The 16,095-nt window shown below is 34.7% G+C and overlaps 1 protein-coding gene across 2 annotated transcripts in view; it reads left to right on the forward strand.

Moving 5' to 3' along the window:
• The window catches only part of INPP4B (inositol polyphosphate-4-phosphatase, type II, 105kDa), a 501,991-nt gene that overhangs the window by 352,922 nt on the left and 132,974 nt on the right, over positions 1-16,095 (forward strand). For both annotated transcript variants that reach the window (XM_011970320.1, XM_011970321.1), the window contains one exon: positions 3,751-3,928. In XM_011970320.1, the coding sequence (XP_011825710.1) occupies positions 3,751-3,928 (178 nt within the window). The remainder of the gene's footprint in view (positions 1-3,750; positions 3,929-16,095) is intronic.

Below are 16,095 nucleotides of genomic sequence, written 5' to 3' on the forward strand. Positions count from 1 at the left end.
TGTGAATGTTACTTCATTATGTGCTTTATATTATTTTTACAACTCCAAAATATGACATGGATAGTAACAACATACACACACACAAACATGTGAGGATGGGGATGTGGGTGTGCATTCTAATGAAAATAATATTAAATATATTAAATTACCTTATTTAAATGAATATATTAAAGTATATAGTACACTTTAATTCACTCTCTCATCTATAGAAAAAATATGAAACTAATTTCAATTTTCATTATCTGTGATTTGCAGTACTATTTATATTCTATAAAATATTTCGTCCAAGTAAGTATTTTGTCTTTCTTCCAGAGTTGTCTGATTGATTGTTGACTCAAGTGTTTGGATCCAGTTTAAATTTTGTACTACTATAAAATAGAGTTTAGCTATGTTCTTTTTATCTAGATAATTAAATTATACTTATTACTTCCCATTTAAGAAGCTATAACTGTTAAAATATATGACATGTTTAAAGAGTAAGGCACTGAATAGGTAGATAAAATTTATGTATACTTAAAATTATTTTGTGAGTGGTGATTTTTTTCCATACCATACTATTTCATCCTTTCATCCTGGACACCAGCATTGGCTTTTATTATGGAAAATGAATCTTTCAGCCTCGCTAGGTGAGGTGTTCATCGTTAAAAAGACTTCAACCGATGCCTGCTACATAACTCTGCTCCAAAGAAGACTGAATTAGGAGAAAGAGGCAGAAGTTAGGATTATGTCCCATCATGGTGATTGAAGAATGTATTGGGGAGAGGAAAGGGAATATGTTGGGAAGGAAAAGATGAAATGATGATGAAAAAGGTTAGGAGAGCAAACACTGGTAATGAGGAGGGAACCAAAGCAACTTGTGTGAATAAGATGGGGTGTAAAAGTAGCCTTGTAAAAGGTGCTAAGAAAATTTGAATACCTTAAGAGAGAACTTTTATCAGAGTCCTTGTGTAGCATGATCAAGGGTTTACAGGGGATCTCAGTCAAAACAGTGACAGGGTATCTCTAAAGATGCTCCGTCCCTACATCTGTATCTCCAGAGGTGCTTGTCACAAATGCTACACCCTACTAAAGCAGAATCTCTTGATGTTGCCAAGGAATCTGCATTTTTTCAGGAAACATTGAGGCCTATCCTCAACCCCAAGGGAATCTCATTGTGACTGCTAAAATTTGAGCACCATTCAACTAGGGCATAAGTAAAGAACATGTGCAGAATACATATTAGAAATGTGTGAATTAGAGAAGAATGGAGTAGAGACTGTCAGAGAATTTGATAATGAAAGTAGTAATATTCAGGAAAACAGTAACAGTGAACTTCTGGGAAAGAATAATAGTAAAGAAGGCAAGCAAAAGTGATAGGAGTAAAATGGAATGGATAGAAGTGAGTGTATGAGAGACCAGAGAAGACACATTCAGAAAGCAGTCATGTGAAGAGAGAGATGGAAGACCCCACAAGGCCATGAGTATTCTAGCTTTCCAAAGGCTAAGCCATGGGGAGTCTGTAAATAGCCATAAGAGGACACAGGAAGCAACCTCTGATGACAGAATAGCAGACCTGCAAAGAGGGATCACATAGCAGCGACCACATGGCTCTGCATTGGGTCTGTAAGTAGGTCCTGCTTTCTGCCCTCCGAGCTGCTGGGTATCAAACGTTGTTTAAATTCTGGTGACACATCTATATCTTTAGAGAATCATTTTCTTTGGAAAAATAATGTGGAACTGTTTGATTTATTAAAGTCTATTACGGATTAAACTTTGTATCCAGCCTGAGTTCATGATTTCTTTTCTAAAGTCCTTAGTACACTCCTGCATGAGATCTGTCTTAACCACTCAAGAAGTCAGAAAGAGACACAAAGAATTGGCAAGGACTACTGTTTCCTTTTCCCTCCTCACAATTGTTATTTTTCATTTACTTTAACTTGCATTAAGAGATACATAATAGCAAATTAAGGTATGTTTTATTTGAAGCCCTCACTTCTGACATTTAAAAGTCTACAAGTAAAAAATTGAGAGCAAATATCTGTAAGGGTCGTAAACTAGTAGTGCGTTTCTTTAGCCTTCATAAACCTGATACCTTCATTGACTTATTGTTCAATCTTCTGAATAGCCCAAGCCTCAAAGAGCATTTCTTTTAATCTTTTACTAAATAAGTAAATAAATAGGAGGAATATTCATTATGTGTTTGAAAAAAAAAAAAAAACTGTTTTCTTAAAGATTCTGGTAATTTTCCCCTGAAAAATCACTAGTGTGAGAGGAATAGAACAGAGAATGCTTCCTAGATGTCAGTTTTTCTCAGTGGTGTCTGAGGTTTCAAGGTAAGAAATAAAATTATGGAATTTAAATAATTGAGCTGGTAAAAATGTAGTAGACATATTCAGTAAATACCTAACATTGACTGCAAAGTGTTTTGAAAAAATGTCTTGATATTTGGGTATAATGGGATGTAAGCAAGTTTACACCAATCTTGCGAATGCACAAGTCGTTACTTCCCTCTTCTTTGCTTCTAGCCACTGTTTTGCTGTTTTGCAGCTTTCCTGCTGGAATGCCTTTTCCTAATGAAATGGATCAAAGATTCCTTCACTCTAAAAAATCCCTACTCCCATAACGTGCTTGATTAGTTCCTAGATGATTATTATAAAAGTCAATAATTCTCAAGCCTGTAATCCCAGCACTTTGGCAGGCCAAGAGGGGAGGATTGCTCGAGGCTAGGCATTCAAGACCAGTCTGTGCAAACATAGTAAGACTGGTCTCTATGAATTTTGTTTTTTAATTTAGTCAGGTGTGATGGCTTGTACTTGTAGTCTCAGATACTCAAGAGGCTGAGTGGGAGAATCACTGGAAACTGAGAGTTAGGTGATGCAGTAGGCTCTGTTTACACCACTGTACTACAGCCTGGGGGACAGAGTGAGATCCTGTATCTTAAAAAAAAAAAAGTCTATTAATTCTTTAGTTAATAATCAGTTTTAGATTTCTTTGTATGTTAAATGGAAAACCGTAAGAAGAAAAAGTATCATGATAAAATAACACCATGAAATAGCATTCTGCTACTAATGTCCTTTTTCTATCCAATATATTTGTCCATGTGCCCACTTGACATTCATTAATTTTCTCCTCATTTCTCAGCTATTAAAATTTACTTCCTCCACAGCCCTCACCTAGTAACATGGGGGGGAAACTTTAGGTAGTAGTTATTGAATGCTATCTCTGTGCCAAGCACAATTTTAGGCACTTTATATGAATGACTTCTAATGTTACACACCTCATAGAATCGTTTGAATGATGATTACCAGTTTCCTGATGAGGAAGAAAGCTGCCGAAGGTCACCCAGCTAGTTAGTGACAAGCCAGGATTTAAGTTGAGATTGGCCTGAATATAAAAGCTCGCTTTTCCCACTGGCTTACGTGGCCTCAAGTTCATTAGAAATCAACAGTAATACTAATTTGTTTTGAATACTGTTATTTGACATGATTACATATGTGTCATGTCAAGTATTAGTATTAGTAATCATGTCAAATATTACTATTAATCTTCCCAGTGTTTTAGCAAAGACAAGATTACCTAGTTTTAAAAAGTATTTTTGTCACCTTACATAAAAATTGTTAGTGCATTATTAAAAATCTCTTAGGATAGTTCTTATCTGATCAATAGGAAAGAGTGATACTTGGAGTTTTGTTTATCATTTGCCATCTGGTATTAAGGGCTGAATATCCGTTATGCTGTTTGTGTAACTTATTTTTATCTTTGTTGTTGCAGTACCGGATACCAGTTTATTTACTATTCACCTGAAAACACAGCCAAAGCAAAAGAAGTGCTCAGCAACATCAATCAACTACAACCTCTTGTAGCAACCCATGCAGACCTACTGCTTAATTCTGCAAGCCAGCATTCTCCAGACAGCCTGAAGAATTCTTTAAAGATGCTTTCAGAAAAAGTAAGATCCAAATCATCACTATAGTTGGGAAAATGAAATACTCAAATCCCCATCGGTCTGGCTTTCTGCATACATTGCCTTTCATAGCATCTGGAAATGTAGAATAGAGTAGGTTAAAAAGTAAGCTTCAAAGTATTGCCACAGGATCAAAATGAATTGGCCTCATTCTCTGTTCAAATCTTACTGAGCACTCTCTTTTTTTCCTAGTAGGAAATGAAACCTGTTATTGGTTAGTATATATCTTCTCTTTTCCTTGGCATTTTTCATTTTCTTTGGTTTATGGTCTTATTAAGTGAATTAAATGAGATTTTGAAAATTACTTTATTTTCCTCTGGTGATCACCTAATTTTTATGCATGAAAAGCTTTACATTTGAATAGGAATGACACTTCATTTGAAGGCAGAACTTTGATGTGGATTTACATCAGTCTGTATGGGGTCCTTCCTCTGCCTCAGTTTGCTCTCTACAACATTATTTACTGAGGAGAGATTCTAAAAATTTCCAAATGTGTTAGTTATTTGAAAAGCAGTAGAATCTAAGCCTTAGTTTTTCCAAAGGTGACTTGTTCCTTTTGCCGCAGAAAGGAGAGCTAGTCTGGCATGGGGTAGACACTCAGTATCAACTTCCAGAGCTAATGAGGGCAGCTAGTTGTGTGATAGAAAGCTGAGACAGAAAAAGACAAGTGACAGTTGATTTTCAATGTACCATCAGTGTCCTGGAGTCCACTTCCAATGTGTGCATCCTTCACCTCTGCATTTTAAGGAGATCGTGTAATTTTTTTATGAGACACTTCTAGTAAATATGCCCTTGAAGAAACTGACCAAAGAAAATTCTCGTAATTGTAGAATAAGACAAAAGTATAGTTTTTCACCTCTCTGAAGAACAGATTCATAGAAACCTGGATCTTATGTATGTCCATACTTTTTATTCAGGTATGTTAATTTATAATAATATCTTATACTTATTTAACATTTCAGTTTATACATTTTTGTATGTTATTTTCATAGGAGAAAACATACCTATTTTCATGAAAAAAATAGTTAATACCTATTCAGAAAGTTTGAGTGAATTGTCTAATAAATTAAAAAGTGAAAAACCAAACTCAGAACTTCCAGTTCAAAATGCAGCGTTCCTTCCATGCCAGAACACATGCCTCCATCATGAAAAGGGAGGAAAATATTGACCCAAATTTTGCAAGTACTTACTTTGTGTCAAAAAGGGCAATGAGCTTCACACTTTATGTCATTTTAGTTAATCATCAGAATTATGGAGAACGTATTATTTTCATTTAACGCAGAAAAAGGCTAAAGCTCAGAGAAATTTTAAAAACGTGAGAAGTCATGCAGCTAGAGTCAAATACAGGATTCAAACAAAACCCGGGTTCAAACCTGGGTCTGGATGACTCCAGAATGGAAGTTCTTTCTAGTGTCCTCCATCTAATATACGGATTTAGACATTTCCTTGTTCAAAAGTTTTTTTAAAAATTTTTCTTAGACAAATGCCTTAGTAACACCTAAGTATTCTAGATATTCAATAAGTATGTTTTTTATGGCTAGGGAAAGAGAAAAAAGAGGAGGTTGTTGCATACAGTAAAATAATATAACCTCATTTTGGTTCATTTCTTTTTTGGATTTACAGATGAGGTGAGGTTTTCCTGGGTTCGCCTAAGCTGAAAATTTTAGCGAGTAGCACACCACTGCAGTGATTACAGAGCAGTATTTATATTCTTTTTGTGCACTGGGCAGGGATTTGTCATTTCATACATCATTTACAACTTGCTGCAGTGATTTTTGTGGTGGGGGAGGTTAGGATGGGCATTCTCTTCTCCTTGAATCCAGCATTGCTCGAACTTTTTCCCCTATGTTTTCTCTTTTCTACTGAGTAGACAAGTTTAGTCGACTAATGAATCTCTCAGTCCTTAAAACTAGGAGGATCTTTTTTTAAGTTAAGTTTGCAAGCCATGCAGTCTTTTAAGAATTCATGCCTGGAATTTCAGAGAATTATCTAAGTTAACAGTTTTGTATAGTCTATGAAAACTGTTAGTAGCTCATGGTTTAAAACAAAGTATGATCCATGAATTCAGGCATGAAAGAGAGATCGTTTTAGTGGTATTCTAAATTTAAATATAATTTAATATTAGCAGGATGTAAGCTTTAAAATTCTGTTTTTAAGTTTTGGGCGTTTTGTATACTATGGGTTATAAAATAAAACTGTTTACTTCATGGATAGTCCCTGGTTTCCCTTACTGATTCTGAACTGGTATGTTTGGAAAATAGGTACCTAGAGTTGTTTTCTTAGGGACTTATCCGTACAGCATATTCAAGACAGTAAGGAGTTATCTATAGTCATGCTTATCAGGGAAATGTAAAGGTTTCATAGCCTTTGAGCACCTGAACATGGAAGAATTTACTGTTGTAGACTTGGGGCACCTGGGGAAGGCTAAGGGCAGCCCAGGGCAGTGAAGAAGGAGGTATTCTATTTTGTAATGAGATGGCATCTCTCCTCGTAGGTAAGCCATTGCACCTGAAGACAAGAGCCATTAAATCGTTATCGATTAAACATATACTCATAGTCTGGGGGAAAAGCAAGTGGCAACGGAAAAATTGAACTTGCTGAGAGGTCATATTCCAGGAGTCTTTGAGTAGGCAATATTTGTAGTTCCAAAGGTAATTTACATCATCACTACTGCTACTGAGAACCAAGGCACATGGATAGGGCTCCCCAGCCAAAATTCCATCCATCTAAACACTGTTGGTAGAGACAAACACATACAATTTATAAACTAAAAATAATTCCTGAATTCATATTATTTTCCAGTCACTGTGCTCAACACAAAAGGTAGAAAAAGGGAATAAAACACAGGCCTGTTCTTCCCAGGAACTCCAAGACTCTTGATAGTAGTGGTTATGATGATGAAGTGACAGTAATAGCTAGCATTTATTGGTGGCTTAATAACTCTGAGATAGTCTTATAAGCTCTTCAATTTTCAGAGTTCCATGCGGTGGATAATATTATTTTAACATTTAGTCTTCCTAATTCTATGAAGTAAGTGTTGTAAGTAGCCTTATTTTACACAGTTGAGGAAACTGAGGCAGAGAAGTGTTAAATTTACTCACAATCACACACCTTGTGTTTTTGGCTCCAGATTCTGTGAGCTTGACAGTATGCTATATCTTCAGATTGCTATATGGATGCTTGTACATAGCACTAAGGAAACAAATGTGGGGGCAGGGAAGGAGTACTACTAAAATTTCACGAAAATGAATATGTTTAATGTTTCATGTTCTAATATGCACAAACTCAGTTAAATTGTATTATAATTTAACATTCTTGGTATGCCTTCTTGTGGATAACTGGGTTTGGTTTTTGCATATTAGTTCATGAAAATATTAAAGAAATAGTATAATCTTATGGTGTAAGAATCTAACAAAAGGCAAACTGAGTTTATCTGAATAATTCCAACAAAAAAAGGCAAAAGATAGACCAAAATTTTAACACACAGTATGAAAGGTTAATAATAGAGTGAGATAAACATGCGTTTCCTTTTTTCTCAGACTAAAAGTATGCAATTCTATAAAGGAAAAACAAAGAAGAAATAAAATAAATTCAAACTAAAATAAATAATATTTTTAAAGGCCTGAAGGTGGACAGTGTTTAGGTGTCTCTCGTAGCTCAGAAATCTGTGTGATATTAGCGTTCAAACACCCATCACTTTCTCTATTCCATTGAGATTGATAGACCTTTTTTAGAAAGTCATTATTATCCTGCTCATCAAAAAGCACTATTGAGCACTTAATTATGTGTGGTATTGTATTTGATGCTATATGACAAATACTACATAGATATGGCTCTTAATTTTTACAACCTAAGAATTTAAAAGAATGGGGGTGTTTTGCAATATTGCATTTGTTAAATAGTTAAATAATGGCCTTTATTGCAAATGTTAGAGGCTATACTGACAGCATATTTGAGAAATTCTCATAGCTTATAATGCCTACTATTCTTTCAACCTCAATATACTATACCAAAACATTCCATTATATTCAAAGAAAAATAAAAACTATTGTATTCTGAAACATATACAATCAGGATTTTTTCAAGAAATGTTGTTTTCTGTAACAGCAATGCCAGGCAGCTAGTGTGCTAAGAAGTTGAAGATACATGTAATAGAGAGAAGAATATTATGCTGGTTATTTAAGACTGAGAATAACTTTTTTATTGTTTATTCACTGTAACCACACCTAGGTCTATCCCAGTCCCAAATTGTGGGAAAGAACTTAATGAGTAGAAATTTTGTTTTTTTAAGGTTGGTGAATGTATGTATTCAGAGTCTAAGAAAATTTGAGAATAAATGGTTTAGGTAAAAATGAAATTTCAGGATAGAACTTATGTTTCTGTTTTTCATAATTGCCTTTAAACGGTAATTATTTAATTGGTGAAATAAGTGATAGTGTACAATAAACAAAATTTGTTATTAGAAAATTGTACGATAAGATAAACAAAGATAAGAATGTAAGATAATATTGACAATCAGACTACATACAAAATTTATGGAATCAGAACTTCTGTTGTTTATGATGCAGTAACATGGACCCTCCCACCTTAAACAACAAGAAAGTGGACAAAATGTAGACATAATGATTTTTAAGCACCGGAAAATAGGTAACAAATTATGTGATTCTTATAACTATCTAGATTTCTTCCTAGGGCAGTTCCTAGGCTGTAGCAAAAAGGAACCTAAACACTCTCTTCTCAAGGTGAAGAGACAGAGATTAGAGTTTGGGAGGCCAAGATTCCCAGAATTCACAAAGCAGAGTACCAGGGAGTAAGGAGCTTCACACAGAAGGAACCCTGGAGATCTGTAAATGAGTGCCTTTAACTCTTTATGAGTACCAATCTATGCATGCATGAGAATAAACTACCCATGTCCACAGAAATAAATATTAGGAATAAGCTTATAAAGCAATTCCTGGTGGTCACACAGGCCCGGTAACAGTTTATCTTTCCACCAGTAAAGTGATAAGACCTTTTAATACAACGGGAATTGACCAAAGTCCTCAGAGGTATATGGCCCTAGTAGTGGGACTAAATTAGTCTTAGATTAGAGGCTGCTGTTAGTCTACCATAACAAGGTTTGAAAACAAGGCTTGAAAGGATTCCACTGATTCCGAGTAATTTTACTTTGCCATAGAAAATCCAACATTATTTAAAGGAATGCAATACAATCTGACAACCAAGAATGTAAAGTCAAAATGCCTGCCATCCAATAAGCACATACTAAGCATGCAGGGAAGCAGGAAAATATGATCCATGACCAGAAGAAAAATCAAGGCATATAAACAGAAATGACAAAAAAGGGAGAGAGGGAAGCATAAAGATATTGGCAGAAAACACGGTCAAATTTTTTCAACATTTAATGAAACTACAGACCCAAGAAGCTCAATATACTCCACACAGAAATAAATATAGAAAAATAAACTCAGGTACATCATAATCAAGTTACTGAAAAACAGTGATAGAACATTGTGAAAACAACTAAGAAATAAAAGAAAAAAGGGCACATGTTTCGCTGACATTCACCAACAAGAATGATAGCAGACTTCTTATTAGGCTTTATACAAGCCAGAAGAAAATAAAGTCACATCCTCAAGCTACTGGGGAAAAAAAAAAAAAAAAAAAAAAAAAAAAATCCTGCTAACTCTCAGAAATAAAGGTGAAATGAAGACCATTTCAGACAAACAAAAGCTGAGAAATTTCGTAACAGATTTCTACTACAACAAATCATAAAGGAAAGTCTTCAAGAATAGGGAAATGATACCAGGAGAAATTTGAATGTACACAAGAGAATAGGCAATGCCAGAAATGGTAAATACGTGAATAGATTTTTTTATTTAATTCAAACATGTTTCTCAAGCATATTTACTCTTCCAAACAAAAATAATACCAATGTATTATGTCCTTTGTAACATACTAGTGTAGCAAAGACCAACCCATCACCTAGGTATGAAGCACTACATGCATTAGCTATTTATCCTGATGCTCTCCCTCCCTACCATACCATCCTCCCAAAGGCCCCAGTGTGTGTTGTTCCCCTCCCTGTGTCCATGTGTTTTCATCATTCAACTCCCATTTATAAGTGAGAACATGTAGCATTTGGTTTTCTGTTCCTGTGTATGTTTGCTGAGGATAATGGCTTCCAGCTCCGTCCATGTCCCTGTAAAGGACATGATCTTGTTCTTTTTGTAACTATATAGTATTCCATGGTGTGTATGTACTACATTTTCTTTATGCAGTCTATCATTGATGGGCATTTGGGTTGATTCCATGTCTTTGCTATTGTGAATAGTTGTGCAATGAACATACACGTGCATGTATCTTTATTATAGAATGATTTATATTCCTTTGGCTAGATACCCAGTAATTAGATTGCTGGATCAGATGGTATTTCTGGTTCTAGGTCTTTGAGTAGTTGCCACACTACTATCTTCCACAATGGTTAAACTAATTTACATTCCCACCAACAGTATAAAAGTGTTCCTATTTCTCCACAGCCTTGCCTGCATCTGTTGTTTCTCGACTTTTTAATAATCGCCATTTTGACTGGCATAAGACAGTATCTCATTGTGGTTTTGACTTGTGTTTCTCTAATGATCAGTGATGTTGAGCTGTTTTTAATAGATGTTTATTGGCCACATAAATGTCTCTTTTGAGAAGAGTCTGTTCATGTACTTTGCCCACTTTTATTGTGGTTGTTTGTTTATAAAAGTTCCTTGTAGATTCTGGATATTAAGCCTTTGTCAGATGGATAGATTGCACATTTTTTCCCACTCTGTAGGTGGTCTGTTTACTCTGTTGACAGTTTCTTTTGTTGTGCAGAAGCTCTTCAGTATAATTAGATCCCATTTGTTAGTTTCTGCTTTTGTTGCAATTGCTTTTGGTGATTTCATCATAAAATATTTGCCCATGCCTATATCCTGAATGGTATTGCCTAGATTTTCTTTTAGGGTTTTTATAGTTTTGGGTTTTACATTTAAATCTTTAATCTATCTTGAGTTAGTTTTTGTAAAAGGTGTAAGGAAGGTGCCCAGTTTCAATTTTCTGCATATGGCTAGCCAGAGGTAAACAGTATCTTTTCAACATATTTTGCAGAACCAATTGGATATCCACGTGCAAAAAAAAATGAACAACTAACTTTACCTCATACATATATAAAATTTAACTCAAAATAGATAATAAACCTTAATGTACAATGTAAAAGAATAAAAGCAGGCAAACTTCTATAAGAAGCCCTGAATTAAGAGAAAATATTTATAAAATATGCATATGTTAAAGGATTTGTATCAGAATATATAAAGCATTCTTAGAACTTAATAATATGACAAACAGCTCAATTAGAAATGGGCAAAAGAATTAAAAATATACTACACCAAAGAAGACTTATGAATGGTAAATAAACACATGCAAAGTTGCCCAGCATCATTTACCATTAGAAAAATGCAAATTCAGACTATCATGAGATGCCCTTAGCCACCTACCAGAACAGCTAAAATCGAAAAGGCTGAGAATAAAAAGAGTAGAGGAGGATATGGACCTGCAACTTTCATGCATCACTGTTATGTACACAATTATTTGCACACTTTGGAAATGTGAATGTTTCAGCAATGTTTCGTAGCTTAAGAAACACCATATAATTTGATCATCTAACACCTAGTTATTGATTCAAGAGAAATGTTATTCTGTTGGCACTGAGAAGGCTGTTGAATGAGGCAGGATTAGATACATGTTTTGTGAAGGTCATCCTTATAGCAATACATAGGCTGAGTTAAGATACTGGATTTGAATTATTGAATATTACTGGGCATCACAAAATAAAAGTAATGCTTCTGGGGGACTTGGCTAAAAATACAAATTCTCATTTATATTTGTATTTGTATTGTAGTTCAAGGTTGGAACTCAGGAGTGTATATTTTAACATTGGTGGCCTTTGATAACATCATAAAGGAAAGACAAGTTAAAGTGAACCAACCAATAAAGAGACTGTGGAAAGTATCCCTATGGAATGTAGAAAGGATCTTAACTGGGACTAGCTGTGGAAATGTAAAGTAAGGATCAAGTTTTGAAATTATTGTAAAGGTATAAGTAGAATAAATTGCTGACTAATCCAGAAAATAGGCATTAGTGAGGATAATTCAGAGGTTTGGACTCTGAGTTGTTAAATACTAATGATACTACTCAAATGGAAAATCTTGAAAGAACAAAATTACTGAAAATAAAAGAACAACAACATAATCTTGAGTTCAGCCTGGCATTTCTGAACTCTAAGGGCTTTTCAGTGGAAACAGTTGATAGAGCTGGTTCAGAAGGTGAATAGAGATGGATTTATTAGACCTTGGTGTAAGGATGACAGTTGAAGCTATGGTAAAATGGATTACCTCACCAATGAAAAAAGTGCTTTTGAGAAAGTGATTTAAGGTCCCTTGTGGGCTGACTTACCACATTTTGGGTGAACAGAGAATGATGAGTCAAGAAAAGAAGTTGAAAAGGTCAATCAAGAAAGAGAAGCATTAGGATGGGCACAGTAGCTCACATTTTTAATCCTAGCAGTTTGGGAAGAGGAGACAGGAAGATCACTTAAGGCCAGGAGTTTGAGACCTGCCTGGGCAACATAGTGACACCCTGTCTCTACAATAAAAATAAAAAATAAAAATAAAATACAATAATAAATAAAAAGACCATTAAAGAGTGCACTTGAGGGTTTGCAATGAACTCTCATAAGAGTTTCACAGGTAGGCACTGTAATTTTGTGCAGACTAGGAAAAATGGTTATGTGATTTTTCCAAGGGCAAACTGATAATATATATATGAGCTGCCCAGATATTAAGTATCCTCCTAGCTTTTAGTCTAGCTTTCCTTTAGGGAATGTTGAATATACATCAGTGCACTAATGACAGAGTATAGCACTATTCCTATATCAAGTAATTTCAAAATATCAAATATCAAAATAAATAGGATTCTTTCTTGCTGCATAGATGATTACTAAAATAATCACTTGCATATGCCATTGGCTGCTTCTGTATTACAGATGGAATGAGGCATTGCCTTAAATTTTTTTTCAGCAAAAATAAGGAGATTTCTAAGTAGAATAGAACTTCACTTAATTTGTTGAGCTCTCTAGTGAAAAAGAGTGGTTTTAAATGAACATGTCCTAACTATTCCTCTGCCATTAATATTCAGGAAACTGGAAATTCTCTTCACCCATCCCCAGGAGAAGTAATTTTTAGTAGTTTTATACTTGCAGATAATTCTGTGTGTTGCTCTGAAGAATAGTTGTATGGGGATATGAATTGGAAAAATGTCAGAAGGCTAGAAAACATTTCATTTTTTAAGGTAACATTTCTCTTTCATATTCTAATATGAAAAAATAAAATAGATCTGCCTTACATTCAGAGTTTATTCTTTTTACACAATATTATTAAGCTGATATTTTAAATAAATTGTTTGGCCTACTCTTACGATAACACTTAGATAGCATTTCTTTTTTCGTTTAATGTAGTTCAAGCTAAATGAGAAAAGAAAAAGGTTTTTCAGAAGTCAATAGGCAACTCAGTGGTATGGTCACATCCTTTCCATGACTTCAGCTTTTCTAGTATCATCCCAGTTGCAAGAACAGCAATATAATAGTTCCCCCTTATCCACGGGGATGTGTTCCAAGTGGATGCTCAGTGGATGCCTAAGTGGATCCACTCAGTGGATCCCTGGTAGTACCAAGCCCTGTTTATACTATTTTTTTTCCTACATGCACATAGCTATGATAAAGTTTAATTTAAAATTAGGTACAGTAAAGGACTAACATGAACTAATAATCAAAACAATTATAACAATATACTATAATGAAAGTTATGTAAATGTGGTTTCTCTCAAAATATCTTCTTGTACTGTACTCACGTGTCTTCTTGTGATGGTGTTAGATGGTACAATGTCTACATGATGAGATAAAGTGGGGGAAATGATGTAGTGTCAGTCTTCTACGTCAAGGCTACTTGAACACAAGCACTACAATAACGTGACAGTTGATCTGGTGACCCAGATGGCACCTAAGTGACTAACGGGCTAGTCATATATATAGCATGGATATACTGGGCGATTTATATCCCAGGCAATCTGAGGCAGGACAGCACAAAATTTCATCACTCGACTCAGAACAGCTGCAGAACTTAAAATTTATGAATTATTTATTTCTGGAATTTTCTATTTAATTTTTTCTTTCTTCGTTTCTTTCTTTTTTTTTTTTTTTTTCACTTAATATTTTCAGACCAAAGTTGACCACAGGTAACTAAACCAATGGAAAGCAAAACCACAGACAAAGAGGCACTACTGTATACAGCTGTGTTGGGATTTCGTGACTACATTAATCTTTTTAAGCTGATTTCTTTGACTACAAAACATCAGTGGTCTACATTGGTCTACATCACTAAGTAGTGCTGGTTAAAAACATTAAAATGTTTTTTGGGTTACATGGATATAACAATGGGACATTTGGGTATTTTCTAAAAAATGTGATTCTATACACAGGATACCGGTGATCCAGAGAGTTTCCAAGAAGTCAGATAAATGTTGTCAGTACAGACACCGAGTGAAAGATTAGCTATTATTATGTTTAAGATTGTAAGCCTCGTATTCAGTTATCCAAAAAAAATTCTGGGTTTTAAAACTGCAAGACCCTCCTGCATGATCTCCCTGGCCTTTGGTGGTAAATCAACTCAAATGAGATTTGAATAAATGAAGTGGAATCTCGGCATGCACATGTGATGGAAAGAAAATGATGGTGATTACAAGTGCTAGAGAAGATTTCATTGAGTGTGAATGAATATTTAGCTACATGGCAATTATATGAGTATTGTGGAGACTTGAAATGTAGTAGCAGGAATTCAAAGAAGGCAAGTTGTTTGGCTCTAAAAATAAATCAAAAGAATTTATTGAAACCATCAACAGAGAAATTGTTTAGTTAAGCTGAATGGGAGTAAATTCACGTTTTTAATATTTAAAGTCACACTGATAAGCACATCCATGCTGTATAAAAAATTATGTAAATAACATGTTTCCTCATTTTGCTATGACTACACTGACTTGTTTGAGTACTGTCTAGCCAATTTTTCCATCAGTTTTTTTATATCTTTCATTCTCATTTTAATACTTCATTGTCAACACCAGTGAACACTTCTTTTTGTGCCTATCCGGTATAAACTGCTTTTTATTTTGTTTTTCTTATTTATTCTGAAATATTTTTCAATCTTTTATTCTTATAAATTATGTTTTTCGTGTTTTGTTTTCTCACCTGCAAAGTGGCTTTAATGTGGCTAATAGCAGGGTGTTTAAAATATTCAACAAAATTTAGCAGTAAAGTAGTTACACAGGTATTATAGGCACATTTAATTATGAGAACTGGTAGATGTTCAAAACACTTGGAAAGTAGGAGTTAGGGAAGATGAGGAAGAAGGACAGAAACATCTAGTTTTATGGCAGGTGGTGAGTAGTGTGGAATAAGGGAGAAAGCTGCTGATTGGTTAGAAAACTTCATTCCTGTTCCATTTGTGCTGCCAATACGCGGTATTCCCTAAAATGTATCACCACAGTTCTTTGTTAGTTTTCTCATCTTGGTTAATGAAGAGGTCAACTTTAAGATCCCTTTCACGTCTAGAATTTTATGATGTATGGCAAATAAGTAACTATGCATATATAACAGAGTCTTATTGGACACTTGTTTTGCATGGGGCTTAACGGGTTTTCTTTAGTTGCTGATGCTCAAAACAAGAAGATTTAGAGATAATTTAGTGACTACTAGATAGGCTTGGAACTGTTGACTGCATATTGAGAGTGCACCGAGAAATAATGCTGTCTAGTTATATCACTGGTGAAGCCAGCATTATCAAGACTGTCTCATTAAATGGGGGCAATATCAATTATGATTCAATATAATGCTATGAGTTAAAGGGTCCCTTCCTAAGAGATTACAGAGGATGAATATGTTAACAATATGGGCCATTACTTGACTTACCTCTCTACTCTTTGAACAGATTGTTAGGCCACATGCATGCTAAGTGTACTCATTACTTCACCCTTCAGTCTATTACAGGGTGCAACTGTTAAACATTTCATCAGGAAATTGC

This window comes from Mandrillus leucophaeus, unplaced genomic scaffold, assembly GCF_000951045.1.
Source record: "Mandrillus leucophaeus isolate KB7577 unplaced genomic scaffold, Mleu.le_1.0 Scaffold943, whole genome shotgun sequence".
NCBI lineage: Eukaryota > Metazoa > Chordata > Mammalia > Primates > Cercopithecidae > Mandrillus > Mandrillus leucophaeus.